The 27938-nt window shown below is 40.3% G+C and overlaps 1 protein-coding gene across 1 annotated transcript in view; it reads right to left on the reverse strand.

The window, feature by feature from the left end:
* The window catches only part of LOC134620342 (NLR family CARD domain-containing protein 3-like), a 42215-nt gene extending 16136 nt beyond the window's left edge, over window positions 1-26079 (reverse strand). Inside the window, exons 1-8 of the mRNA XM_063466471.1 lie at window positions 26036-26079; window positions 23986-24263; window positions 23788-23835; window positions 23385-23432; window positions 19104-20943; window positions 18847-19020; window positions 6007-6204; window positions 2492-2659 (exon numbers count right to left, since the gene is read on the reverse strand). Of these exons, the coding sequence (XP_063322541.1) occupies window positions 2492-2659; window positions 6007-6204; window positions 18847-19020; window positions 19104-20943; window positions 23385-23432; window positions 23788-23835; window positions 23986-24263; window positions 26036-26043 (2762 nt within the window). The 5' untranslated portion in view covers window positions 26044-26079. The remainder of the gene's footprint in view (window positions 1-2491; window positions 2660-6006; window positions 6205-18846; window positions 19021-19103; window positions 20944-23384; window positions 23433-23787; window positions 23836-23985; window positions 24264-26035) is intronic.
* Between the last annotated feature and the right edge of the window lie 1859 nt (window positions 26080-27938).

A 27938-nucleotide genomic window follows, 5' to 3' on the forward strand; every position in this document is an offset into this window, starting at 1 on the left:
TGGAATGATAAAATTATTTTAACATTACCTAGTAAGACTGATTCAGGACAGACAGTTAGTTGTTTTAAACTTTTCTAGCAGTCCTTCACGAAGAGGGAACAGTCTATTCTCTCCATCTGTCAGCTGCTGCTGGCTCTTCCTCCTCCTATTCCTCACACACTGCTGAGTTTGCCCTGGTGGATCATCAGGGGTGCAAAAGCCTCACAGATGATGTGATGCAGTGGGTCTGTCCTGCAGCAGTGGGTCCCTCAGTCTGTCCTCACTCTGGACACTTGCAGTCGTCACACATGAAAATCAAATGTGTGATAAGCTGCAGGATTCAAACACAAGTGTAACTTAGTAATGCATGTTCATACTTTTATTACACAATCAGAGAGAAAGAAAAAGAGAGAGTGTGCAGGACAGACAGACAGGTGACAGTCTCAGGTGTATACACTGCTACAAAGCATCACAAGAGAAGGAGGATTTAGTGTTTGTGTTATTACGAGTGCTAAACATGAAGAATTCCCTGATAGCACAGTGGACACATGTGTGACTCCTGTGATTAAAGCATCTTTCTTTCAGCTTAACGAGTGAACCGCCAGCTCGTTCAAACTAACATTAAAGTCTGTTTGGCTTGATACCACCGAACAGAGGCACGATATAACATAGCTAACATTAACAGTGCAGTGAATCCTGCTTGTGCCGTGATATTTGGGACTGAAAACCGAGCAGCATTCACTGACTTTCAGCCTGTTGTGTTTGTGGATCTATTACTGACTTTAACCCTTTAAGACCTACCATAGAACCAAGTCCGCCAGAGCTTACTTTATATTTTTACATGTTGTAGTGCCTTTTATGGGAGCATTTCAAGTTGCTATACATCAATACAACTGTTATAGCCCAAATTTTAATAATATGTATGCATTAAGTCCATAATAACTACATAAATTGCAAAAAAGTACAATAAACTACAAAAAAATTGAAAAATCGTTTTTTTTGTTTGTTTTTTTTACATATATTTCTACTTAGAGAAATTTAAGAGGTTTATCCCTCAAAACTTTAAATACAACAAAGTTGCAAAAAATAGTTTACAACAACAGGAAATTTATTTTGAGTGTCTTCATAGTTTTATTTTTGAGATTCACCAATTTTTATATACTGCAGGAAAAACGAAAATAAATCCTATAATGCAAATTTGCAAAGAAAACAGCATGTGCATCAAAATAAACTATTTACAGCAGTGCAATTTGAGTTCTAAGCATCCCAGAAACTATTCAGAAAAGCATGGAGTCTAACAAGACTTTTAAAAACACCAGCATAGGCTTATAAGGCATATAAGTAAAAAACTACATTTTCCGCGAAAATGACATTACTTCCGGTTTCGGACAGGTAATGGCGGACATGCGATAGTTCGCGCTGACGTCTATTTCAATGTAGGAAGTGTTACGAACAGCTGATCGGATCGGCAAAGCGTGTTTCTGGAATATTGTGTTTTTGTTGCTGCAAATGCTTTTTATGCAATTTTTTGCAAAGCTATATGTGGAAGGAAACCGTGACCTAGGACAAGCTGATGGCATAAGATGTAAGTACAACTCCTCCGGTTTCATATGCAAAAAAAATTAGTGCGCTAGCTTACGTGGTTCCGGTTTTACAGGGATTTAAAAATAGTTACACAAAACGGAGCGTGCCCGCTCCCACTGGCTTTAAAGGGTTAATTATCCATAACATCATCACATTCTCTGTAGGATTAAGGTCAACTATTGCATGGCGTATAGTTTAAAGTAAAGGCTTTAAAACCAAGTTAATGCTGAAAGCACTAACATCCCTAATGTCAAATAACTCTGACGACATGTGGCCAACAGTAATGTTTTAATGTTCTTCGTTATTAAACATTTGCACATATATAAGTGACATAATATTGAGTACTTACTTTTGAAACTTTATTCTTCGGCCACCCCGCTTTAGCCAGCCACCGTTTTTTGGAAAAAATTATCCACACCCACCGCCGCGCTATGAATTATGGGATAGGTTGGGCCGCGAAGGATACACCTGACCCCTCCTTCAAATTCGGAGAAATGAAGGATGGATTTTCGGCCACATTTGGAGCAGCCTTCAAATTGGGACAGCCTTCGTCGCATCGCTGTGACGTAATCACCTTGAAGGATGCAGACCTGAATTGGGACACAGCTAATGACAGACACCCTTTTTCATACCTTGGCTCATGTGATGAGTCACATGTTCCATAATGTGTCAACAACCCTCTTAAGTGACAACTCCCAGTAGGGCTTAAATAGCTGGGACTCTCCACTATTTGGTTACAGAACTGCAGTGCTTCTCGGATTAAATGTCTTCAAGAAACTTAAAGTCCAGTTGCTTTTCTTTCCAAGCACTCCAAGATTTTTATGTGATATATTATTGTTGAATGCTTCCCCCTTCAAAGACCCTTAATTTTTAACCTCCAATGGTCCTCAAATACAGTTTCATTCACAACTAAAATATGGTGACTGACCTCAGAGTTTCAAGTCCGCATCCTGTAGTCTCCAGAAAACGACATAGCTGCTTCAGTCCTGAATGCTGCAGCTTGTTGTTACTCAGGTCTAGGTATTTCAGATGGGAGGGATTGGACTTTAAAGCCAAGCCCAGAGAACTGATCTCTGACAAATCACAGTCCTTCAATCTGTATAAAGAGTCAAAGATGTAAGTTTATTAAACAAAGTTTGTGCTTGAAATAATTTAGTGTTTCATAATCTGTTCAGAGCCAAAGAAGCTTCATAATGTAGAAGTTTAGAAAATGGAAACTCCAAACAGTTGAAGCAAACACGATACAGCTTCCAGCAGTTTGCAAGAAACTCCAACAAAGTTATAGAAAATTAATTTTTCTCACATTTTATCAACAGATCAGGATAAAGTGTTAGGTATCCAACCATTGAAAAAAATCCCCAAAACACAGTATTTGATACTTTTCTTTGACACGCATGACACTAAAGTCAGTCTTTTTGTATTCTGGAGTGTTGCTCAGACCAAAACATAATTTGAAAAAGTCACTGTGATCAGTACATTGAAATGTTCCCACTATTTGAGATTTCTGCATATTTGATGACCACAATAAATGGTTTTCCATTCATCATTTAAAACCGGTCGGAGCGGGCACGCTCTGTTTTGCATAACTATTTTTAAATCCCTGTAGAACTGGAACCACGTAGGCTAGCGCAATAATTTTTTTTGCATATGAAACCGGAGGAGTTGTACTTACATCTTATGCCATCAGCCTTTCCTAGGTCACGGTTTTTGCTCACAGAGAGCTGGGGAGGCAAAGTCTAGTTTATCAGAGCAAGGATTGATCACAGAATTGAACATTTTAAACAGGGCCTGGGGATTATGGCTATTAGTCGCGATGATGTCGGACAAAAAAGCCGCTTTAGAAGTCATAACAGCATCCTGATATATAGTGCGGCTGCTACGTAAAATGGCAAGAGATACCTGAAGCTTATCCTTTTTCCACATCCTCTCAGACTGACGACAGATACCACGTAAATCTCATATAGAATCATTTAACCAGGATTGAGGGGAGGATCTAAGACGCTTCATCTTTACGGGGGCCACTAGGCAGGGCTTTAGACTAACTTTTTGCCACGGTTGCACTGGTGCTGGTGCTGCTGCACCAGTGCAACTGTGGCACAAGTTAGGCACACCCAAATTTTTCAACCGCATTGCTTAACACCGCAGTTTTACATGTGCACTTTTTTTTGGGGGGGGGGGAGGGACCTAAAAATAAATGTTTGTTTCAGTTCTATGAAGCTTTGATTATTTTGCATTAGTAGTACTGCTGTGTTTGTTGTATCAAAGGCAGTGGGGAGAGGGGACACTTGGGCAGTGCATTTATCACGATATGTAATGTGTTTTCTGGATACACTGTGCTTTTTCAGTGTTCAAAGAGTGATGGCTCCGTGTCAGAGCACTGTGTTAGGACTCAGAAATTCTTTTATTGCTGCCATATAACCTGCCTTATGATAAATGCATTAATAACATGTTTTACAGCATTATTTTATCAGTAATATTTCTTATAGAGCTCATATTGTATTGAAGATGTTTGTCATCCCATTGGCCTTTCTATTCACAGGTTTAGTTCAGTTTATACACATTGCAAATCTGTGCTTGTTTAGAGTTGATGTTCCATCCAAGAGGGTTGTAAGCTTCACTGGCGCGATGTCCAGGTGATACATGTTGAGGGAAGATGAGAACATAGCAGGTTAATTGCATGCATGCTTACAATACACATAAATCTAGCAGCAGGCTTGAGCGAAGGCCCAAGTGTCTTCTGCTTCTCTTTGAGACCTGCCGCTCTCTGGTCTACTTAGTGATTGATGACGAGAGTCCATAATTAGCCATTAGAGACCCTGAGGCTTGAAGTTTATTACCTTAAAAGGCAAGTGTTATAGAAAAGAGAAGTTATCTGTCTGTTTATAGCTATTAAAAATGTACAAGATGTACCCTTGCCTGTCAACAATGTATTTTTGACCTGTACTTGACGTGTACGTGAGGGCGTGATCCTCTATGCTATATAACCCCCATCCAGTGTATTTTTGTCAGAAGACATATGCTGATATTTCTTCTCCTGTGTTAATAAACTCATCGTTTGATTGCACTTTTCTGGAGCCTCCGTCGTTTGTTGTCTGGTCTGCAGTTGATTGATCTCGCTTCAACTGGCTATGAATTTCAGATGGATCAGGCCTTAACCTAACCTTTTACTTTTGCAGCAAATCAGCAAAAGTAAGAGGGAATTCATGACGATGTTTGTCAAATGTGAAGCATAGTTTCAGAGTTTATTTTTTGTGAGTATGGCTGAGTAGTCTGAAGTAGTGCTGTTCGATATAACGATATATATCGGATGACGATGTAAAAACGTCTATCGTTTCATTTTACGCAATATTTTTTCATCGTTTTGATGGTCACTGTAGCGGCTATATTAATTTCTTAAAGTTCTCTATCTCACTACGGATGGACAAGTGCCTGTATTTATGCGTTGTCGTTAGCAACAACGACAGTAAAACCATCGCGTGTCCACTTTTTTATTTTCCACATAAACTTTTCACAATAAAGCTCAAGATCCTGTTGAGACTTTTCAAAATAAACTGAATCACGTGAAAGAGTATGCAGAGTATTTTCGGATGAGAAGCAAAAAAGAGCAGTCAGGTGCTAAAAAATAAAGCTTAGACTCAAACGTTAGAACAAGCTTTTCCCCGCAGCACGCTGTGTAATAAATACAAAGAAAACGGCGGCCGTTACAACTTATGTCTAAAAATGTATAGTTTCATGCATCCGTTAAAACACTCGACTCCAGGTACACGACGCCCAGTTGGAAACACTTCACGCAAGTCGAGCTGCTCGAGATTCACAGAATTTACAGAAAATGTAAAATTTCTGTGATTTATATCGTTATCAGACAATAGATATCTTATATCGGAATATGAGATTTTGGTCATATTGCACAACCCTAGTAACCCCGGCCGTGGGAGGTGTATGGAAATTGCAGAAAGTCCAGGAAGGGAGAGGAGTTAGCCACAGCATTTGCCTTAAGTAAGGCTTTAAGGCGAACCCGGAGTCCACTCCGCTTACCACGCTTCCTGGAGCGCCTGTCATCATACACACTTAATGTTTTGAATATTTGATAGACAAAATATTCCAATATGTGAGAGCTTAATCAATCCAAAAAATATTTCGTTTCAGCCCTGGTAAGAATTTGAACTGAAGAAAACCATGAGGAGAAACTCAAGGTGAAAATGAGTGAGTGTGTCAGAGTGAATTGTCCGATGGAGGACATTTTTATCTATGAAGGTTTTAAATGTGTAATATTGTTCTGGTACAGTCAATGAACTAAACCAGAGAAGAAGAAAACAGACTTTACCATGAAGATCCTCAGTGTGGATCAGTATAATATCAGCCTGCTGCTGATGTTTGCAGTTTAGCCTCAGCATAACATTTGCATCATATTTACCTCAGACAAACTGAAACATGGTGACTGACCTCAGAGTTTCAAGTCCACATCCTGGACTCTGCAGAAAACCACACAGCTGCTTCACTCCTGAATCCTGCAGCTTGCTGTTAGTTGGGGAAAAACTGTCACTACTCAAGTCCAGATGCTTCAGATGTTTCAGAAGGGAAGAGTTGGTATTCAGAGCTGGGATCAGAGAGCTGACCTCTGATGAACCACAACTCCTCAATCTGTATAAAGAATGAAAGATGTAAGTTTATTAGACAAAGTTTGTGCTTGAAATCATTCAGTGTTTCATAATCTGTTAAGAGCTAAAAAAGGTTCCGAATGTATTTGTCACGTCTGCTATGGCAGGCAGCATGGAGTGGCGAGAGTGTGGACCCAAATCCAGACAACGGAGATGGAATGGAACTTTAACAGAACGCGTCTTGATGCTTGCTCAATCATCCAGGTAAGTAAATCTCCAAAAGTTGATTCTGTTCATCTGGATGTAGCGTTTTCAGTGGGAGAAACGTTTCGTCACTCATCCAAGTGACTTCTTCAGTCTCAGCTGAGACTGTAGTAGATTATTCAATAATAGATTATGCAAATCTACTATTTATAAGATTGGGGAAACCTGCAGTCAGCTGAGACTGAAGAAGTCACTTGAATGAGTGAGGAAACGTTTCTTCCACTGAAAACACTACGTCCAGATGAACAGAATCAACTTTTGGTGATTAACAGAAAGCGAACCTTTATTTTGGGCTGAACAAAACTAAAAACAAAAGCACAGAAAGACCGAAATGACTAAACTAAACTGGGCAAAAGTAACACTAAACACGAGATATATGAAGAAAAATACAATAACCTGAAATGCGAAAACCTGGGACTTGAAAACCTGGGAACTTGACATGAGGCAAGACAAACAGACGGACCGACAACAGACAGAGGAGAACAGAGAAGTAAATACACACAGATAATGAGAGGATGGGAAACAGGAGGTGGGAAACATAGCTGGGGCTAATCAGAAACAGCGAGAAAGGGAAGAAGCAAAACTGAACACATTAACACAGAACGTTTTATCACAAATGTTATCACAATAAAACAGGAAGCATGAGAAATACGCTGAGACATGGACTCGACAGACATGAGAACATAACTTTCTCGACATGACACATGGAACACAGAAAAGGCACAGTAACAAAACCTAAAAACAACCAGAGAATAACTAAGGCAGCTAGAAATACAAAAGACTACACCATGAGAAACACTAAACCAAAGAATATTGAGAAATTAAAAACAAACAAACAAAAAAAAAACACATAAAAACTGGCTTCCCAGACCCAGAACCATGGCAGTATTATTTCAGGAAATGGAAACTCCGAAAAGCTGAAACCAACAGGATGCAGCTTCAAACTGTCTTCAAGAAACTTGAACAAAATTATAGAAAATTCATTTTTCTTCCATTTATAGGCACAGTTCAAGTTACAGGGTTCTTGCACCATTTGAAACATCTAAATTCATGCTGGTTTTTTTAAGACCTGAAAATGTGAATCCAAGCAAACAATGTTGAAATGATGGATTTTTTTAAACTTTTTCAAACAAACCAGACAAACATACTTTTTGCTTTGTGTACAGGTCCTATGGAGTGGCTTGTTGATCTTCCAGTGTCTGTACTGAATAATGTGCTACTGTAAGTGTTTGATGATGGACTGCCTCTATTTGGCTAAGAGACTGATGTTGCGCACATTTGTGACCTTGTGCTTTGCCACAAAGTTTTTTTTAACTTCTTCACCAGTCGAGCCTTTGCCTTGGGTTTGACAACTAAAGGCTTGACCCTAAAACAGATGGATTATATTTCTAAAGTGGGTGTAGTCGTGGGCTGACGTTTTCAATTCTGAGAGACTTCTGAGCTGGGAAAAGTATTAGATATAAGCTTGCAACAAACTCTGCTGCACATAAGTCGCTGGTTATTAGCAATTTTTCATGTTGAAAGTAGCCACAGTGAGTAAAAAGGCGGATGCTGCAGTTTTCTGGTGACTTTATGAAGTTCTGTGTGGAACTGTTAGCTTTCGTTAGCTCTAGTTGTTATCAATTGCCTGAAAGTTCATCTCAGTCTGCTTCCAGAAGTAAGATAACACTTAAAGTGCAATGTATGTTTATTTTTATTCACGTTGAGACATCATTAAACTGTCATTAAAGAGTTTTAAAAAAACAAAAACAAAAAACATGCCCATGTCTTACGTTATTTAGAGCCCTGCATGTTCCGACCGAGAGACACCATACCATTGTTTTCGGCCATGATGCACTGAGATCAGTGAGCACACATTGCATGTCTCAGTTAGTTTTAGTCTGTTTTGCACTTTATTGTTGAATAACTGAGTTAATCTGAATTTTTTTTGAGTAATAATTGTCTCATATGCAGTAACTCAGTTTGATTAGTAAGGTGTAATTTTCTTCATATTGTATTTGGAAAAGCATGTTTTACAATTTAAAAAAGTTTTTTGACAGTACATTACAGTAATGTATAGTTTGGGAAATGTATTATTTTTTAAATTTGAGTATTTCAATTACAAATTGATGTCAAATATGATGTCAACAAAATCCTAAGTTGTGAATTATAGCTAGAACAGCATAATTAATATTTGAATTACTCTTCTGACCCTGTCTGTTGATAGGTTTTTTGTATGCTGGATTGTTCCTGAGGTGGATTCCTCCTGTGAAATAGATGGCGAGCCTTCCCACCTGGACTTAGAGAGACTGAGATTCGCTTCTTTTCCACTTGATGATCTGCTGCACCTTGCAGTGTGGAAGGACTGTATCACTCACACTTTCACACACAGCTGGTTATACATAAGACCACTGACTGACATTTTCTCATCCCTATTTTTTTATTTGGGTTACTAGGATGCACCCAACATTGAAAACCAAAAGTTAACACTTGGCCAAGTCACTATCTTGTTTTACTTTTCTTTCACTTTTTGTAAGTTTTTTTTCTACAATTATAACAATTATAAGTGTCTTAACCTGTGGTTGTCAAACCTATGGTTTATTTCACTAAAGCCGGCTGGTTCTTTTGAGTTACATTCCAGTCTCTGTGTCTCATTTAAACACACCCCTGTGCTCCTATAGTCGAACCTATTGGCCCATTGATATATTCTTTTCAACAATTCCCCTTACTGTGTTACACATAGTTTTCCATACAGTCTATTGCCACGTTATTTTATTGTCCGAAATGCAAAATGAATCCATTTTCGGTTTCAGCACAGCATTAAACTCAACACCTATTATGTGTCATAAACTAGCTGTAAAGCAGGCAGGATTGGACTCAAATAAAGTCCTGCCTGTGAGTCTGTAACTCAAAAAACCTCCACAGTTTTGTTTTTGGACAGAAAATAAATACAAAACTTGACTAGGAGAAACTCAAAACACAGAGAGACACAGCCATGAGGGAGACCACGACACAGGACAGAGGGAGACGCAGACATAAATACATACAAGGTCAAATGAAAGAACAAACCACAGGAGGGAACACAGCTGAACGTGATCTAACTAACGAGGCAGGTGAAACAAAACTGAACATTACATACACCAGACAGGAGACTATCAAAGTAAAACAGGAAACACTAAGACGCAGAGTAATCCACATAACATGACACAGGAGCTGGGAGGAAAGAACACTCAGGGAAATTAGATGGACTAGGGAGACAATGGAAGAAGACAACGGGGGGGGGGGGGGACGCAGAATCAGTTAAGGGAGACAAGACGCAGCGAGAGAGCGAGAGAGAGCACAAGAGAGCGGGAGAAATGACAGGCAGGGCTCTAGAGTGCGACCAAATTTTTTCAATGGTGCGACTAAAAAAAAATCCTTGGTCGCTGGTGCAACCAGCTGTTCCAGTAAAAAAAAAAAAAAAAAAAAGTCTCTGCAACTCTGAAAGTCTCCGTGTGGTTGACAACTGACACACACACATCATGCCCCTATCATGTGTCCCAATCAGAGATAGTCAGGGGCGGGACCCCTATGATTGGCCGTGGTCCTTTAGTTGTCCCGTAGTCCTGCGTGTACGTTTGAAAGTGCAGGTGGAAGAGGGAGGTGAGTAGCTTAAATAAAGCGATATTGATTCATTAAATCCTGAATCGACTTTTAAATATAAATGTATATTGCCAGAAACGCCAGAATCTCAGGTTAAACCTGCTCTCAAAACTATTTCAACGACCACCAAACAGCAAATGAGAGCAGGTAAACGGATTCCACACAAAGACGTAAACACAGAGCGCAGAATCAGCTTTCCCTTTCTCAGCTTTCTCACTCGACGGCAGATACACGGACACACTGTTGGGGCTGAAAGCTGACAGCTCACTGATTCTGATGCGTCGGGTCCGCGCTTTGTGTTTATGTCTTTTTTGCGCTCGATTCTGAGCTGCAGGTTTTGTCTCTCTCCAACCAAAATTCATTGAGCAAAAGAAGACCCAAACTACGCTTCACATTTGATAAATGTCGTCATTAAAACCCTCTTACTTTTGCTGTTTTGCTTCCACCATGATAAAATCACCTTTCATGCACAGCTCTCTCTCTCTCTTTCTCTGTGTACTTCAAGAACAGTTTCCCATCTCAAATCTCTGTTTTCGGCATTATTCATTCGCTTATTACCCACCAGTCTATTACGGCTGTCTTGTTTTTTGGGTTTTTTTTTACTTAAATATCCACGGACAAGAAAGCCTAATTTCTGCTGTTCAATACTAAGGAAATTTATACTTTTTAAAATTATGCAAAATCACAGAATATTGCAGAATATTTTTAAGTTCATCTGCTATAAAAAGCCAGGCCAGGAAAATCTCCTTCATGTTTTTCTGTGTTTTATTCTCAGTTACTCTGACACAAAGGCATCGGCTGTGATGCTTACACCTCTGATAAAGTCTCACATGTATCAGTACTGATACATGATCAGAATTATAATATTTCTGACTGTCTGAGGCAAAATTGAATGGAATCGAATCGGGATCTCGTGAATCGGAATCAAATGGATTATAGAAATCAGTGGTGATACCCAGCCCTAGTCAGTAGCTTAGTGGATGGACTGACAGAAGTGGATGTAGCTGTGGGTAATAAGAAAAGATGAAAAGAATGATTGATAAATTTTTTGTTAAGTTAAGATCTGATCCATCTGAAATTCATAGCCAGTGCTCTGACACAGACCATCAATCGCTGAACGCTGAAAAAGCACAGTGTATCCAGAAAACACATTATATGCTGCGATAACAAGTGTCCCCTCTCCCCACTGCCTTTCAGCGGCAGGCAGCAGCAAACAGGTCGTCAGAGGAGGGCGAGATGATGATTAAGTTTAACATCGTCTACAATATTGCCAGAGTGCCAATGCACTTTAAGCACAAGCACTTTTTGAGTAACTTATCTTTCCTGTAGAACTGTGCTACAAATAAAGAACTTTGTGTTGACAAGTTTGTTAGTTAATCATTTACAAATGAATATTGTCTGTATAGACAGCAATTTTTCCCCCCAAAAAGTGCACATGTAAAACTGCGGTGTTAAGCAATTCAGTTGAAAAATTTGGGTGTGCCTAAGAAAAAAAGTTAGGTGCACCAGTGCAAACGTGGGAAAAAGTTAGTCTAGAGCCCTGACAGGCTGGGGAAACAGACAGGGGAGGCATGGAATGATAGTCACTGCACCGAGTGCTCTGATGTACCACTGTTACCTTCGTCCTTCCGATCAGCCCTTGGTTGGTGGAAATTTAACACATTAATTGCGCTTAACTAATTTGAAAAAAAAATAACGCATTAAAAAAAATGAACGCATTTAATCACACTTTGCATTCCAATCACAGGGGAACTTTTGTCAACGTACGATTTCCTGGCATACCAATTATACAGATGAACAGATACAAAAAAACGGAAGAATATGAAGAAAGCGTGTTGCTAAGACTGATCAGAGGTAAATTTCATTTCAAAGGACTACCCGACAGAAGCCTTGATAAAAGCGTGATTTGTGCAAGCTGTGCAAAAAGGACTTTGCATACCACCGAAGCACTTCAACCTTATGGTACCATCTAAATGCAAAACATGTTTCCAGCGAGCACAGTAACTGTGGGAGCTGTTAGCACTAGCCGTTTGAGTACCAGCAAAAGGTGTCAGCAGCCCAAACATGATGAAATGACTGGCTTCAGGACCAAAATTAGTAAGTCAACATCGCACATTTCGGTGCTTTATTTCGGTGCTTTTTTTTTCTTGAGATGTCATACACTTTGGATTCTAGCCAATCATTTTACCTTTCCAAGGATAGTAGGCGGGCCCAGGTACGTACGTTCTTTTAGAGCAGAGCTACAGATTAAAAATGCCCAAGGCGAAGCAGTCAAAAGTCCGGCTGTACTTCACAGCAAAAGATGCAAACTCAGCAGCCTGCAACAAGTGCTTTAAGGTGATACTGTGCAAAGGAGGTAACACCTCGAATATGATGAAACACCTGGGACGCATAGCGTTTTTTTAAATGCCGAGAAAGCCTGCTGCTAGACCTCACACCGAGCACATCTACTGCAGGTCTGGTGCCTGTTATCGGACCCGGAGTTAGCAACATCCCCCAAGAACCCGAAGAGGAGAGTCCTGGCCCCTAGCCCTGCCAGTGTAGCAGAAATGATGACGGATGATGATGGCAGCAGCAGCCGTTCTTCTCTGGGCGAGTAGCTTAATGTTGTTCGTGTGTAATTTACGTTGAGCAGGCTAACCACGTTATTAAATTAATGCACGTAAGGTGAACTAGCAAACACCGTCGTAGTTACATGCGGCTGTCTTCTTATTTGATAGAGTGATACCATATATGCCCTATAGTTGCAGAAAGGCTAACATTGTTATGGTGATGATAAAAAAAAAAAAAAAAAAAAAAACAGCTAAACATGAGAGTTTTTAGGACAAAGTTTGTGTTTTCCATTGTTTAAGCACCGGTTCCAACCAAAGGAGGTATGTTGTATCAACAGAAAAGGCTAAGTTGGTTATCATTTTGCAGAAAAAAGTGACTGCTAAAAATAAAAACATCAGAGGTTTTTGGACAAAGTTTGTGTTCTCCATTGTTTAAGCACCGGTTCGAGCAACGTTTAAGCACCAGCACCGTTTCAAAAGTACCGGTTTGGCACCGGTATCAGATAAAACCTAAACGATACCCATCCCTAGTCTTGAGGCCCTGCTGCAAGAACAGTGTATACATGCCACCACAAAGGAGCCAGCAAAGACAAAGAGACTCCTTCTCTGAGGAGGAGACAGAAGAAGCAAGATGGCGCCTGTGTTTGGCTGTGCCGCTGCCTTCGTCCGTGTGTTTGTTTACTTTATATGTTATGCAAGTGTTCTTGCTACAGTTTTGTCCGGTGTCATCTCCCTTCGGATTTACGATCGCCATGCGTTACTGGCGATCACATCTGCTATGGATAACTTTCAAAGTCAACGAAACGACGTTGTTTTCCCACCGCCGCTTGAGCGTGACGCAGCACCCGGTTTACCTCCACTCTTGCCGGTCAGCTCAATTTTGCTGCAGAGGCCTCGTCAGAGGAAGCGGGGGAAGAGAGAATACACTACTTTTTCTTTAGCAAATAGAACACTCACAACAAATTACCAACTGGTAATTATTTTCAAATCCTCGCCCCTTCATCATGGAAACCACACGTAGTTCGTATGATGCAAGTTTTAAGTTGAAGGCCATCGATCTTGCTATCCAGGAGGGAAACCGCGCTGCTGCACGCAAGCTTAGCGTCAATGAGTCTATGGTGAGACGTTGGAGGCGGCAGCGGGAAGAGCTCATGCAATGCCAAAAGTCGAGAAAAGCTTTCAGAGGACATAAAAGCAGGTGGCCTGAACTTGAAAATGTCCTGGAGGAATGGGTGAACACACAGAGAGCAGGTGGCCGAGGTGTATCCACTGTACAGATCCGACTGAAAGCCAAAACAATCGCCCGCGAAATGAATATTGAAGATTTCAAAGGTGGGCCGTCATGGTGTTTCAGATTTATGAGACGTAAAAACCTGTCCATCAGGGCACGGACCACTCTCTGTCAGCAACTCCCCCCTGACTATCAGGAAAAAGTTGAAAACTTCCACAAATTCGTTGAAAAAAAGATACAAGAAAACTCCATCGGACCAGACGACATAATCAATATGGATGAGGTACCTTTAACGTTTGATCTGCCTCTGACCAGGACCGTTAACAAGACAGGTGCATCATCCGTGTTGTTGAAAACAACAGGCCACGAGAGGACCCACTTTACCTGCGTTCTGGCATGCACGGCATCCGGACAAAAACTTCCACCAATGGTGATTTTTAAGCGCATAACTATGCCGAAAGAACAACTCCCGAAAGGCATAGTGGTCAAAGTTAACACCAAAGGGTGGATGATAGAAGGCCTAATGAAGGAATGGTTAACGGAGTGCTATGGGAAGCGCCCGGGAGGATTTTTTCACCGGAAAAAAGCACTGCTTGTTTTGGATAGCATGAGGGCCCACATCACAGATTCTGTGAAAGCAGCGATCAAGAAAACAAACTCCATTCCAGCTGTGATTCCTGGAGGTACAACAAAGTATTTACAGCCACTTGACATCAGTGTAAATCGGGCATTTAAAGCTGCACTACGGGTTGAGTGGGAGACTTGGATGACAAGCGGTGAAAAGTCATTCACAAAAACTGGCCACATGCGAAAAGCATCCTTTTCTGATGTCTGTCAGTGGATCCTAACAGCGTGGAGTGCTGTGAAAGAATCCACCATCACCAACGGGTTCCGAAAGGCTGGACTGCTGCGCGAAGAGAGCGGCGCACCTTCAGAGCCAACTTCACCGGAGGATGACAGTGACAGGGAGAGCGAGACTGATGGAGACAGGTGTGATGAAGCGCTTCTGAGCCTTTTCAACTCCGACACTGAAGAAGACGACTTCATGGGTTTCAGCGAAGATGATTAAAGTGACTTGTGGTTTCAAATACAGGAAAAATGAAGGTAAATAAATAGCGGTTATTTTCTCTTGCTTCTGTTCCGTTTTAATCAGCAAAGTTGCTGCCGTGTTAAAAGGCATTGTTCGGAAAGAATCTGTTCAAGTACATACATGTACATTTACAGTACAAAATCGTTCTGTACATGCAGTAAATATCTAATTTTTCATCATAGATATCTGCGGCTTATAGCCGGGTGCGGCTTGTATATGTTTTTTTTTTTTTTTTTAAAAATAGAGCGGATGCGGCTTATTTACAGGTGCGCTCTATTGTCCAGAAAGTACGGTATTTAAATTTTGTTCAGCATGTATTAGGTCCTACTCACACAGCTGGGCATACTCTGGACTTGGTCTTCACCTGTGGTGTTTCCCTTGACCACATGAACTTAAATGATGTTTCTTTTAGCGACCATAAGTCAGTCTTTTTTAATGTATCGTTCAACTCAGAGTCTCTTCCCCAAAGTTTTATTAGGCGCAGGCGCTTTATTGATGACTCTGTCATTTTTAAGTTTTCTTCTCTTTTTAATTTTAAACCTTCTTCTGATGATGTTGACATCCTTATTAATTCTTTTAATGAACACTGTCTTGCCATTTTTAATCAGGTTGCTCCTTTCAAAACTAGTCATTGCACTGTTAGTTCCTGCACACCATGGTTAAATAATCAAACCCGTGGTCTTCGACGCTCCTGTCGAAAAGCAGAGCGTCTCTGGAAGTCCACTGGGCTGGTTGTCCATCGGGAACACTTCAAAGAACTTCTTCACTTATATAATGAGTCAGTCAAAGAGGCCAGATCCTCTTACTTCAATAATCTCATAAATCGTCATAAAAATAACCCAAGAATTCTATTTGATACCATCAACAGTATTGTTTCTCCTCCAACTCAGCATGCTGTGTTACTTTCTGACGAAGACTGTAGCACTTTCCTCAATTACTTTGTAAATAAGGTGATGGACTTGAGATCCAAAATCTCCTCAAGTGCCTCCCCTTATGAAGATGCCCCTTGTTGTCCCAGGTCATTTACTTCTTTTTCTCCAATCACACTCAATGACTTAATTGCAGTAATAGGTAAAATGAAATCCTCATCATGCTCCTTAGATATATTACCTCCCTCTGTCCTGTCTGGGACTCTCACCAGCATTGGTCCCACACTACTATCCATCATCAACAATTCACTGAAGCAAGGCTGTGTTCCGTCCTATTTTAAACATGCTGAGGTAACCCCTCTGTTAAAAAAACAGAATCTAGATCCTACCTCCCCTAGTAGTTATCGTCCTATTTCAAGATTATAAGTAAATTACTAGAAAAAATTGTAGAAAATCAGTTCAGGTCCTTACTATGCCGATTGCAGATTTTTGACCCTTTTCAGTCTGGCTTTCAAAAGCAGCACTCTACGGAGACCGCTGTGTTAAGGGTCTATAATGATCTACTAATGGCATCTGATGCAGGAAATTCTTCCGTGATTTTGCTTCATTTTGCTTGATCTTAGCGCAGCCTTCGATACCATCGACCACAAAATCCTACTCAACAGGCTGAAGGTTCTGGCTGGTATATCTGGCATCGCCTTAGACTGGTTTTCTTCCTACTTATCAGACAGGACCTTTTCTGTTAGGACTGATAGGTTCTCCTCTAACACTGCAGCCCTAACCTGCGGGGTTCCACAGGGTTCAGTTTTGGGTCCATTATTATTTTCTTTTTATATGCTTCCTTTAGCTGGCATTATTCAGTCTTTTAGTGACCTGTCTTATCATTTCTATGTCGATGACATTCAGCTGTATATGTCCTTTAAGCCTCATCAGCTGGATAGGCTGTCCACCCTAGTCCAGTCTTTAACTCAAATCTCTGATTGGCTTTCTAACAATTACCTTGTTTTAAACATGAACAAGACAGAGACCATGATCATAGCTCCTACTGATCTATATTCTAAAATCAGTCAGGTTCTTGCCCCTTTCTGTTCTTCTGCTCAGCCAAATATTCGAAATCTTGGAGTAATATTTGACTCTTCTTTGGGCCTTGACTCACATGTAAAATCTCTGTCTCGTTCCTATTTCTTTCATTTAAGGAATATTTCTAAACTTTCCTTAGCTGAACTGGAAAAAATTGTCCATGCATTTGTGTCATCGCGTTTAGATTATTGTAATTCCCTGTTTACCAGCTTGGATAAATCATCTCTTTCTCGCCTCCAAGCTATACAAAACGCAGCAGCCAGACTACTAACTCGCTCTAGCAAGCGAACTCACATCACTCCTATTTTATGTTCTTTACATTGGCTCCCAATAGATTTTAGAATTCGTTTTAAAATTATTGTTTTAACGTACAGAGCACTAAATGGCAAAGCCCCAGATTATTTATCCAAGCTTCTCACAAAATACACTACTGCTCGCCGTCTCCGCTCACAGACTCAGAGTTTGTTGGTTGCTCCCCGAACACGTCTAAAGACGAAAGGGGACAGAGCCTTTCAGTCTGTGGCACCAAGGCTGTGGAACAGTCTACCTCTACAACTACGTTTGGTTGACTCTGTGGAATCCTTTAAAAAGCAGTTAAAAACTTTACTGTTTAAACAAGCTTTCTGTTGACCAATGCTTTTTACATTTTTAATTTACATTTAAACTCTATATTGTGTATATTGTGCATTTTGCTATTTATTGTACTGTTTATTTTAATCTCTGTGTACAGCTCTTTGTGACTATCTGTCTATGAAAAGCGCTTAATAAATAAACTTTACTTCTCTATTCATTGTCTTCAGACTCTGTACAAACTCAGGGCCCTGTTACACAGGGCTTCCTCATCTGAATCACAGCAGAATCTACCATCAGTGAGACAGACTGCCTGCTGCAGTTTTGGTCCAGTCGAGCAGGGACCCACCCACAGCTGTCTTTCCTGGACCAGTATTTGATTAGTCCTGAGACTTCTGTCCAATGTGAGAGGCTATTCTCACTTGCAGGTCAAATAGTAATAAGAAAGAGAGCTGCCTTGAGCTCTGAAAATGTGAACAGGCCAGTTTGTCTAAGTAACTGGCTGAAATAGATAGACAGTAAATAAGCATGGAGGTATTGTGAATCCAATGGGTTTGTTATTTTTTGCACTAAAATGTTCGATGATCACACTGTTTTAGCCTAATGTACAAAATAATGTTGGCTAAGGTTACTCAGAGTTTAAAGGTACAGCTGGTTGAATAACCTTTTATGTTTCTGCCTTATTTTTTTAAGAAGAAACACTGCATTTTGTTGAAATTTTTATTATTACTATTTAAAGACAATATCATTTTAAAAATGTACTTTAAGTACTAGAAATAAGACTTTATTTTTAAGTCTGCCCAATTTTGGCCAGGGATATTATTTTTGTTTCTCTGTTTTGAATTGAATTGCAGTTTCAAAGATTTTATCCCCATAAATTAAAAGAGCTTGGGTTTACAATATTCATGTCCATGTATATTATTTGATTTTTTTGCCCACTAAAACAGTTTTAAATTATAAAAAAAAAACCATCTGGCTTTGGGGCAGATTTTCTTGTGTGATTAATTGAGATTAATCAATTACAAAGCCTCTAATTAATTAGATTAATTATTTTAATGTTTTAAAACATGTGAGCAGAAGTTACACAGCAGAAATAAATATACAAATAAATAAAAATAAATAATGAATAAAAATGTTAAAAAAAAACAAAGTGACACTGGCTTTAAAAGCACAAACACACTCTGCAGTCTTTTGGTAACAGAAAATCATCTAAATGTGGGTTTTAGTACTGACTTTAGAGACAATTTAAAAAAAAAAAAAAAAACATTCGCCCAAACAACGTCACAGATAAAGAGTTAAAAATATAAACTCAAGAACTGAAGAAAAATTGCCCGGATTTTAAACATCCTCATCAAGTTAAACTTACAGATTTACGAGTCAAAAAGTGTCAAAAAGTCTGTATCCTTACCTGAGAGTTTCAAGTTTACAGTGGGGACTCTCGAGTCCAACACGCAGAAAATCCAATCCAGAATCCTGCAGCTTTTTTAAACTCAGGTCCAGCTCTCTCAGATGATTGGATGGGGAGCTGAGAATTGAGGACAAAGCTTCACAGCTTCTTTTTGAGAGTGTACAATAACTCAGCCTGAAGAAGAATAACAATGAAGACATATTCTTTTATTCATCTAATAAAATTAAACATTTAAAATTATTAATATATTTACTTACAGAGCTTTGTTGGAGGCTTTGACCACTGGCAGCAGCCTCAGAAGAGCTTCCTCTGAACTAGAGTATTTCTTCAGGTCAAACACGGAAAGATCTGATGACAGTAAGATGAAGACTAGAGCTGACCACTGGGCAGGAGACAGTTTATCTGTGGAGAGACTTCCTGATCTCAGGGACTGTTGAATCTCCTCCACTAGAGAACGATCATTCAGTTCATTCAGACAGTGGAACAGATTAATGCTTTTCTCTGCAGACAGACTCTCACTGAGCCTCCTTTTGATGTACTGGACTGCTTCGTGATTGGTCTGTGGGCTACTTCCTGTCTGTGTCAGCAGGCCTCGTAGGAGAGTCTGATTGGTCTGAAGTGAAAGACCCAGGAGGAAGCGGAGGAACAAGTCCAGGTTTCCATTTGGACTCTGTAAGGCCTTGTTCACAGCACTCTGGTAGAAGAGTATCTCTGCAGATTCTCTTGTTTCAGACTTCTGGGAGGTTGTTTGTTTCTCTTCCAGCAGATTAACTCCAGAGTTGATGAAGGTCAGATGGACATGAAGAGCAGCCAGAAACTCCTGAACACTCAGATGGATGAAGCAGAAAACCTTGTCCTGATACAGTCCTCTCTCCTCTTTAAAGATCTGTGTGAACACTCCTGAGTACACTGAGGCTGCACTGATATTGATGCCACACTCTGTCAGGTCTGATTCATAGAAGATCAGGTTTCCTTTCTGCAGATGATCAAAAGCCAGTTTTCCCAGAGACTCAATTATCTTCCTGCTCTCTGGACTCCAGTGTGGATCTGTCTCAGCTCCTCCATCATATTTGACCTTCTTCACTTTGGCCTGAACCACCAGGAAGTGGGTGTACATCTTAGTTAGGTTCTTGGGCAGCTGTCCTCCCTCTCTGGTTTTCAGCATATCCTCCAGAACTGTAGCAGTGATCCAGCAGAAGACTGGGATGCGGCACATGATGTGGAGGCTTCGCGATGTCTTGATGTGCGAGATAATCCTGCTGCTCTGCTTCTTATCTCTGAATCTCTTCTTGAAGTACTCCTCCTTCCGTGGGTCACTGAACCCTCTGACCTCTGTCACCATGTCAACACAGTAAGGAGGGATCTGATTGGCTGCTGCAGGTCGTGTGGTTATCCAGAGGTGCGCAGAGGGAAGCAGGTTCCCCCTGATGAGGTTTGTCAGCAGCACATCCACTGAGGTGGACTCTCTAGGGTCAATCAGGATCTTAGTGTTCTTGAAGTCCAGAGGAATTCGATACTCATCCAGACCATCAAAGATGAACACAACCTGGAAGTCTTCAAAGCTGCAGATTCCCGCTTCTTTGGTTTCAGTAAAGAAGTGATGAACAAGTTCCACCAAGCTGAACTTTTGCTCTTTCGGAAGATTCAGCTCTCTGAAAGTGAATGGAAATATGAACTGGATGTCCTGGTTGGCTTTGTCTTCAGCCCAGTCAAGGGTGTATTTCTGTGTTAAGACCGTTTTTCCAATGCCAGCCACTCCCTTTGTCAGCAGTGTTCTGATTGGTTCATCTCTTCCAGGTGGAATTTTAAAAATGTCTTTTTGACTGATTGTTGTTTCTGGTCTGTCTGGTTTCCTGGATTCTTTTTCAATCTGTCTGACCTCATGTTCATCATTGACCTCTGTAGTCTCTCCCTCTGCAATGTACAGCTCTGTGTAGATCTGATTCAGAAGGGTTGGGTTTCCTGCTTTAGCAATCCCCTCAAACACACACTGGAACTTCTTCTTTAGCTTAGATTTTAGTTCCTGCTGACACACCTCAGGAAACCCCGACTGACATGACCGCTGCAGCACCGGGCAAACCTCCATCGGTCCCACTTCTGCTAAACAGGTGAAAATAGATTTAAAAGTTAAAGCAATTAGTGCTGCTGAATTTAAAAAAAAAATTTATACAGAAAAAGTAATGTATTCAGGTTGTGTATCATATTTTCAAAAAGTAACTAAGCAATAAAGTAACTAATTACTGTAAAGTAATGGGAGTAATTGGAGAAATAATCACCAATTACCATTTTTAAGTAACTTGACCAAGACTGGTTATAACTCAGTGGAAGGTTTTATGGAGAAATATTCAATTCAGTTTTATTTATAGAGCACCAAATCACAAGAACAGTCACCTCAAGGTGCTTTATGTTGTAAGGAAAAACCTCAACAATCATTTGAGCCCCTATAAGCAAGTGCTGTAATGACAGTGGAAGGAAAAACTTCCTTTTATCAGGAAGAAACCTCCAGCAGAACCAGGCTCAGAGAGGGGCGGCCATCTACTTTGACTGATTGCTTGAGAGAAGGAAGCCAGGATAAAAGACATGCTGTGGAAGAGGGCCAGAGATTTATTATAGCTGTAGATTAGCAGCTGAGTGGTGTATAAACAGGCAGAGAAGAAGAAACACCCAGTGCATAATGGGAATCCCCCAGCAACCTACACCTGTTGCATCATAACTAAGGGAAGTTTTAGGGTTACCTGATCCAGCTCTAACTATATGCTTTAGAAAAACGGAAAGTTTAAAGCCTAATGTTAAAAGTAGAGATAGTGCCTGTGGCGAGCGAATGTGAGTGTGATTGGTTGTCTCTATGTGTTAGCCCTGCGACAGACTGGCGACCTGGCCTGGGTGTACCCTGCCTCTCGCCCTAAGACAGCTGGGATAGGCTCCAGCGCCCCCAGCAACCCTGAAAAGTTTAAGCACAAGCGAATGGATGGATGGATGGATGGTTAATAAATATTGATTTGCTTTGATAATATTACAAAAATAGCATAATACACAATACAGTGTTCAAATATTTAATAACTTTAGTATATCATTTCACTTAATAAAAAATTTATACATTTCTAAAAACTCTGGTTTAAAATTTAAAAGCCATTTGAAAGCACAAAGAGTGAACGTCTAAATGTATTATGAGATCCTAAAGCATGACCTGTTTGGATATTTCTGATCCCAAACAGGTTAGATGCTTTTCTATTTTTTTTTTAGAATCTGCTATGAACCATCCTTACATCTCATCTAAAGGTCAGTTGTCCTCAGTTTTAACTGGATCTGCTCCTGAAGCATTAATACAGAGGTTCCCAAAGTGGGGGGGCGCAGAGCCATTGCAGGGGGGGCGCGGTATGAAAAGAAAAAAAAAAAAAAAAAAAAAAAAGAACGCTTGGACACTGCTAGCATAATGGACAGGTTTTTGACGGGCCTCCCACACAAACGCAAAGCAGGAGATGAAGCATCGCCAAATATGTTTCCAAACCAACTTCCTTCCAAGCCAAAGACTAGAAAATATGGTGAAGCATATCTTCCCTTTGGCTTCACCTGCACAAGTGCCATGGTAGGTCTCCCCTGCAAAATTAGTTTTCCCTGCGTCGGGAGCACGCGCTGGGCTCTCCAAATCACACACAAACAGTATCCAACATTCTTGATTTTTAGTTCACAAACACTTCTTGTAATGACTAACTACTCCTGACATTTTGGCGATGTTAGCTCTTTATAAGTAAAGTTACAGTGGGATACAAATAATATCAGGCTGATCCTGCCGTAATTTGTTCCCCATGGTTCAAATCACGGACAAACAGTATCCCACAGTTGTTTCTGTTTTTGTACCCAGTTTGCACAGAGAGGCATTTTTTGAAAAATGTATTGATAGCAATGTTGAATATTATTACACAGGAAAAAAACAACTACACGTAAAAAAATTACACTGTGATGCCTCTGCCTTTCTAAATAGAGGGACAGTAACTGCGTGTGTATATGTAAGCGTGTAAAACCTGAAGATAGAGACAAAATACTGTTACTGTTAATCTCACTATCTGCCATTCTGCAATTCATCTCATGTAAACAAAAACGTGGCGCACAGCGTGACGTGAAAAGAGGCACATACCTTTGACGTTGCGTGACAAACTCTGTATTCTTCGTTCACACATAAACGCAAAAAAGGAGTTTTAAAAAATCTCAGTTTTCGGTGAATCGCAACGCCGTTTACGTGTGGACGAAACAGCTGCGTTTTCAAAAACATTTTTCTTGTAAAACAAAGGGGGGCCTGGCAAAAAAAGTTTGGGAACCACTGCATTAATATGAGGTAAGTGCTGTTATAGCCAGTGAACTAAAGCCAGACATTTTTAAACCAACCAGCCATTCATTCAATAGAGCTCTGACATACTGGAGAGCTAAACTGAGGCTACAGAGATATCACATGGAAAGAATCGGAGTTCTGATTGGTCAGCTCAGAGTTTGTGTGTTTCTGCCTTATCCACGTCTCTTCAGACAAATTCATGGAATCTTACCTTCTGATTCTGATGAAAGTAATGAAGCCTTATGGACTGAGGGCCTTCCTGTTGGAGGAAAGTGCACCTGAAGTGATCATGAAGTGGACTGTTTAAAAATGAAAACCTGCATGGCTTCAAAATAATGTAAATATAACATTTGTACTCAAAGATTATTTGAGGAGGAAAGACAGACAAAATTAAAACTTTTAATACATAAAATAAATTGTGAGAATGTGGTGTCTTCCTACCATACTGAGTCTTTGATGTTTATTTTTTTTTCTCTGACTTTTATCATACTTGAGAGCTACATTGAGGTTACAGCGATGTCACATGCAAAGAATCAGAGCTCTGATTGGTCAGCTCAGAGTTCGTGTGTTTCTGCCTTATCCACGTCTCTTCAGACAAACTCATGGACTCTTACCTTCTGATTCTGATAAAAGCAATGAAGCTTCCTGGACTGAGGGACTTCCTGTTGGAGGAAAGTGCACTTTGAATCATGAAATGGTCTTTTTAAAAATTAAAACTAGCGTGTTTTCAAAATAATTATTAGATTATTTGAGGAAAGACAAAATTAAAACGTTTATTACATAAAATAAATTGTGAGAATGCTGTTTCCTACCGCACTGTTTGTTTGTTTCTTCTTTCTCTGAATGACCTTTTTTAATCTTCTTTAAAATCAACTCCGCCACCTCCATCACACGGCCAGTAGTATATGTTCCCACCATAAGATCCACTATTCTCATTGTGTCTGCTGTCTCCAGGTGGCTCTTTTTAATGGTCATGAAATCACCTCCGGGTCCAATCCGCAGGTGCCAGCGAAAACGTTCCAGCTCCTTTTTTCCTAAATCATCCAGTATGTCCAGCAACTGTCTTCGAACAGGCTTCTCCATTTTTGATCTGTAAAACATGAGAGCACGTGAATCATGGTCTCATCACACCTTTTTTTGTTTACTTATTTAGTGTATTTCACAGCAGATTTCATCTTCAATCTGTATTATTTATACTGGCATCAGTCTGATATCATGTTTCTAAACCTGCTCTGGTATCAGGAACATGGTACCAAGAAGGAATCGTCACAATAACAGTTACAATATAATTATCTGATGATGGGATAGCTCTGGTCATTGGATATATTCTCAGGTTCCTGTTGATCCTAATGAGCTGGTTCTCCTCTATTACAGCAGACAAACGTGAGGATCAGCTGAGCTTAAAGCCACTCAGGGCTGCACGAACAGGCTAGAACGGTTTCACATAAGTTTCACATAAATCAAAGTCCAAAACTTTCTCTTTCAGGTGAAAATGTCTCACTAAACAATTTGTCCTTGTCCATCTAGCAACACCTGAAAGTTCCTACCTTCACTGTGTTTGAAGCAAAGCACAAAGGAGACAACTGCTGGAGCAGCTGGAGTCCTACAGACACTCAGCTTCTTCACTACAGAAACATCTCCTACAACATCTATTCTTTACACTCTGACTGCTGTGTTTGTGGAAACACAGTCATGGAGTCATGGTCATCTCACCTCTGAGCTTTGGTCTGGTGTAACCCAGTCATAGATTCACAGAAACACACCGGTTACACTGGCTCTCATGTTCCCCACACAGAGTAGTTTTAGAGAGAGGGGCTCCCTTCTCTTTGTCTCTCTGATCCATGCTGCTGAATCCACATCCACCTCAATTTGTGGGTTACAACAGAAAATGATACGTTTCTTGTTCTCCCGTATTATAAGACGGGATTACTTCATCAAACAGAGGACATTTTGCCTGATAATTATTTAACTTTACTGAATAAAGAGCTAAAATCTCCAGAATTCCAGGAATAGTTAGTTATTATAAGAAGTGTTTGTGAACTAAAAATCGATAAATAATAATAACAGAAAATGCTTAGACACTGCAAGCATAATGGACAGGTTTTTGACGGGAGTCTCACACAAACGCAAAGCAGAAGATGAAGCATTGTCAAACCAACCTGCTTTTAAGCCAAATACTAGAAAATATGATGAAGAATATCTTGCCTTTGGCTTCACCTGCACAGCGGTTGTGCCAAGATAGGTATCTCCGACAGATACCCCCCCCCCCTTATTTTTACAAGAAAATCTTGCCTCCCACCCCCACCCCCCTTCTCCTCAAAAGGGGGGTGGGGAACCTGCTTCCCTCTGCGCGCCTCTGGATAACCACACGACCTGCAGCAGCCAATCAGATCCCTCCTTACAGCGTTGACATGGTGACAGAGGTCAGAGGGTTCAGTGACCCACAGAAGTAGGAGTACTTCAAGAAGAGATTCAGAGATAAGAACCAGAGCAGCAGGATTATCTCGCACATCAAGACATCGCGAAGCCTCCACATCATGTGCCGCAAACACATCCTCCAACCACACACACCCATACTCTGTTTTCACTGCAACTGCAATAAATTACAGGTAGCAATAAAAGAAACTACTACCTCTTTTATATAGCGGAAAAGTAAACCATCTTTATGGTGTAATTATTTTATGTGTATTTCTTTTTTTTAACTCTGTAAGAATATTCAACATTGCTATCAATACATGTTTCAAAAAATTCCTCTCTGTGCAAAATGGGTTTAAAAACAGAGACAACTGTGTGATACTGAGTTGAACAAACAGTAAAGTTCCTAAAGACAAACTGTTAAAGGAGGAAACAAAGCAAACTTACATTTTCATTAAAAACACAAACGAAGAACAAGCTCCACTCCACGAACTTCAGGGAAGAGGAACTTTGAGCAGGAAGGAAACACGGAGAGAGGCGTTTGAGGACACTCAGCAGCATGAAACACTGTGTGCTACGTTCATGTGCACCTCGGAAACTCCCTGATGTCTGGCAGGTTGTGATTTATTTCTGCTGGTTTTCCTGTTTGAAACACAAACATATCTCATTACTTTGTTGCTCTTCTTGGTGCGGCGTTTGAATATTTCAGCACCAAACTGATGTTTCTTCAAAGCTCGTTTCGACATGTTGAAGTCATGAATGAAAGTGCAGACTGAGAGTGGATCACATGATTTTTAAGTGCATCATGTGACATGTTCAGTATTGTCACACATGTCTAGATTGTCCCTGATATCATAACTGCTCAAACACTGATTATTATATTTGAAGGATTATTACTGATGGCAGCAAAGTTGATGCTGATTTGTCGCCCCCTGGAGAGCAAAACACAAACTGCATGATATCACTGCAACTCATAGTGACAGGAAGTTTTTAAATGACTGAAACACATTCAGCTTTCACAGCCAGCCAATATCCTGTGACACTGAGCATGTACAAACACAGGTCTCGACTTAAAACCCCAGAGCAAACTTGGTGAACAACATTGCACAGACAGAGGTGATGTTCACGGTCTGTTTGTGGGTGGGAAACTCATCTGTGGTTGTGGGTGTTCCTCCCCTACAATCTCTGATCTCATAGCTGGTAAATTAGACTGAACTGAAGCCAGACTTAAACATAAAACAGCCAGAAAGACTCAGAGAGAGAGAGTGCTGCTCCATCTCTGGACAAAAATATATGTTCGACCACCACGCTGCAATGAATCTTGGGATAGGGTGGGCTGACCTGTCCTTCAAATCCAGGGAGAAGGAGGACATGTTTGTGGGAGCCTTGGATTTTGGCCTTCGTCTCCTTGCTATGCTGTGTGTGTGGACCTTCAGAGGAAGCAGAGCCTGAATTTAAATACACCTGCTGACTTCACGTGTTCAGCTCTGACAGCTGCCACGCGTCACAGCGTGGATAATAAACCCATCAAACTTCACTCAGCTCCAATAACACCATCAATATTTGATGTCCAGAGGATTCATGAGGTTTAACAATGATAGAAGCTAGCAGGACGTTAAGATGAAGATGAACCATGTTGTGACTAAAGTACTTCTACAAACCTAAAACATAGAGATGTGTACAAATGTGTAGAGCTTTGGACATAAACACAGGTGGAAAACTAACCAGCAGCCATGTTTGGTGGATCACTAAAATTATCCCAGCTGACAGTAGAAAATATTTATTTTAAATACTCAATTTTTGAAATTTTAAGTGAAAGGTATTTTCTTCAAGAAATAATTTATCTGTCATTACTGCTGCTGCTGCATACATACAAATATCTAAGTTTAGTTTTTGTGGAAGTACAAACATCATGACAAATGTCAACTTCATTTATTTACATCTCCTAATAAACATATACATATAGACATATACAGTGGCTTGCAAAAGTATTCGGCCCCCTTGAACCTTCCCACATTTTGTCACATTACAGCCACAAACATGAATCAATTTTATTAGAATTCCACGTGAAAGACCAATACAAAGTGGTGTACACGTGAGAAGTGGAACGAAAATCATACATGATTCCAAACATTTTTTACAAATAAATAACTGCAAAGTGGGGTGTGCGTAATTATTCAGCCCCCTTTGGTCTGAGTGCAGTCAGTTGCCCATAGACATTGCCTGATGAGTGCTAATGACTAAATAGAGTGCACCTGTGTGTAATCTAATGTCAGTACAAATACAGCTGCTCTGTGACGACCTCAGAGGTTGTCTAAGAGAATATTGGGAGCAACAACACCATGAAGTC

This window comes from Pelmatolapia mariae, linkage group LG23 (assembly GCF_036321145.2).
Source record: "Pelmatolapia mariae isolate MD_Pm_ZW linkage group LG23, Pm_UMD_F_2, whole genome shotgun sequence".
NCBI classification, from domain to species: domain Eukaryota; kingdom Metazoa; phylum Chordata; class Actinopteri; order Cichliformes; family Cichlidae; genus Pelmatolapia; species Pelmatolapia mariae.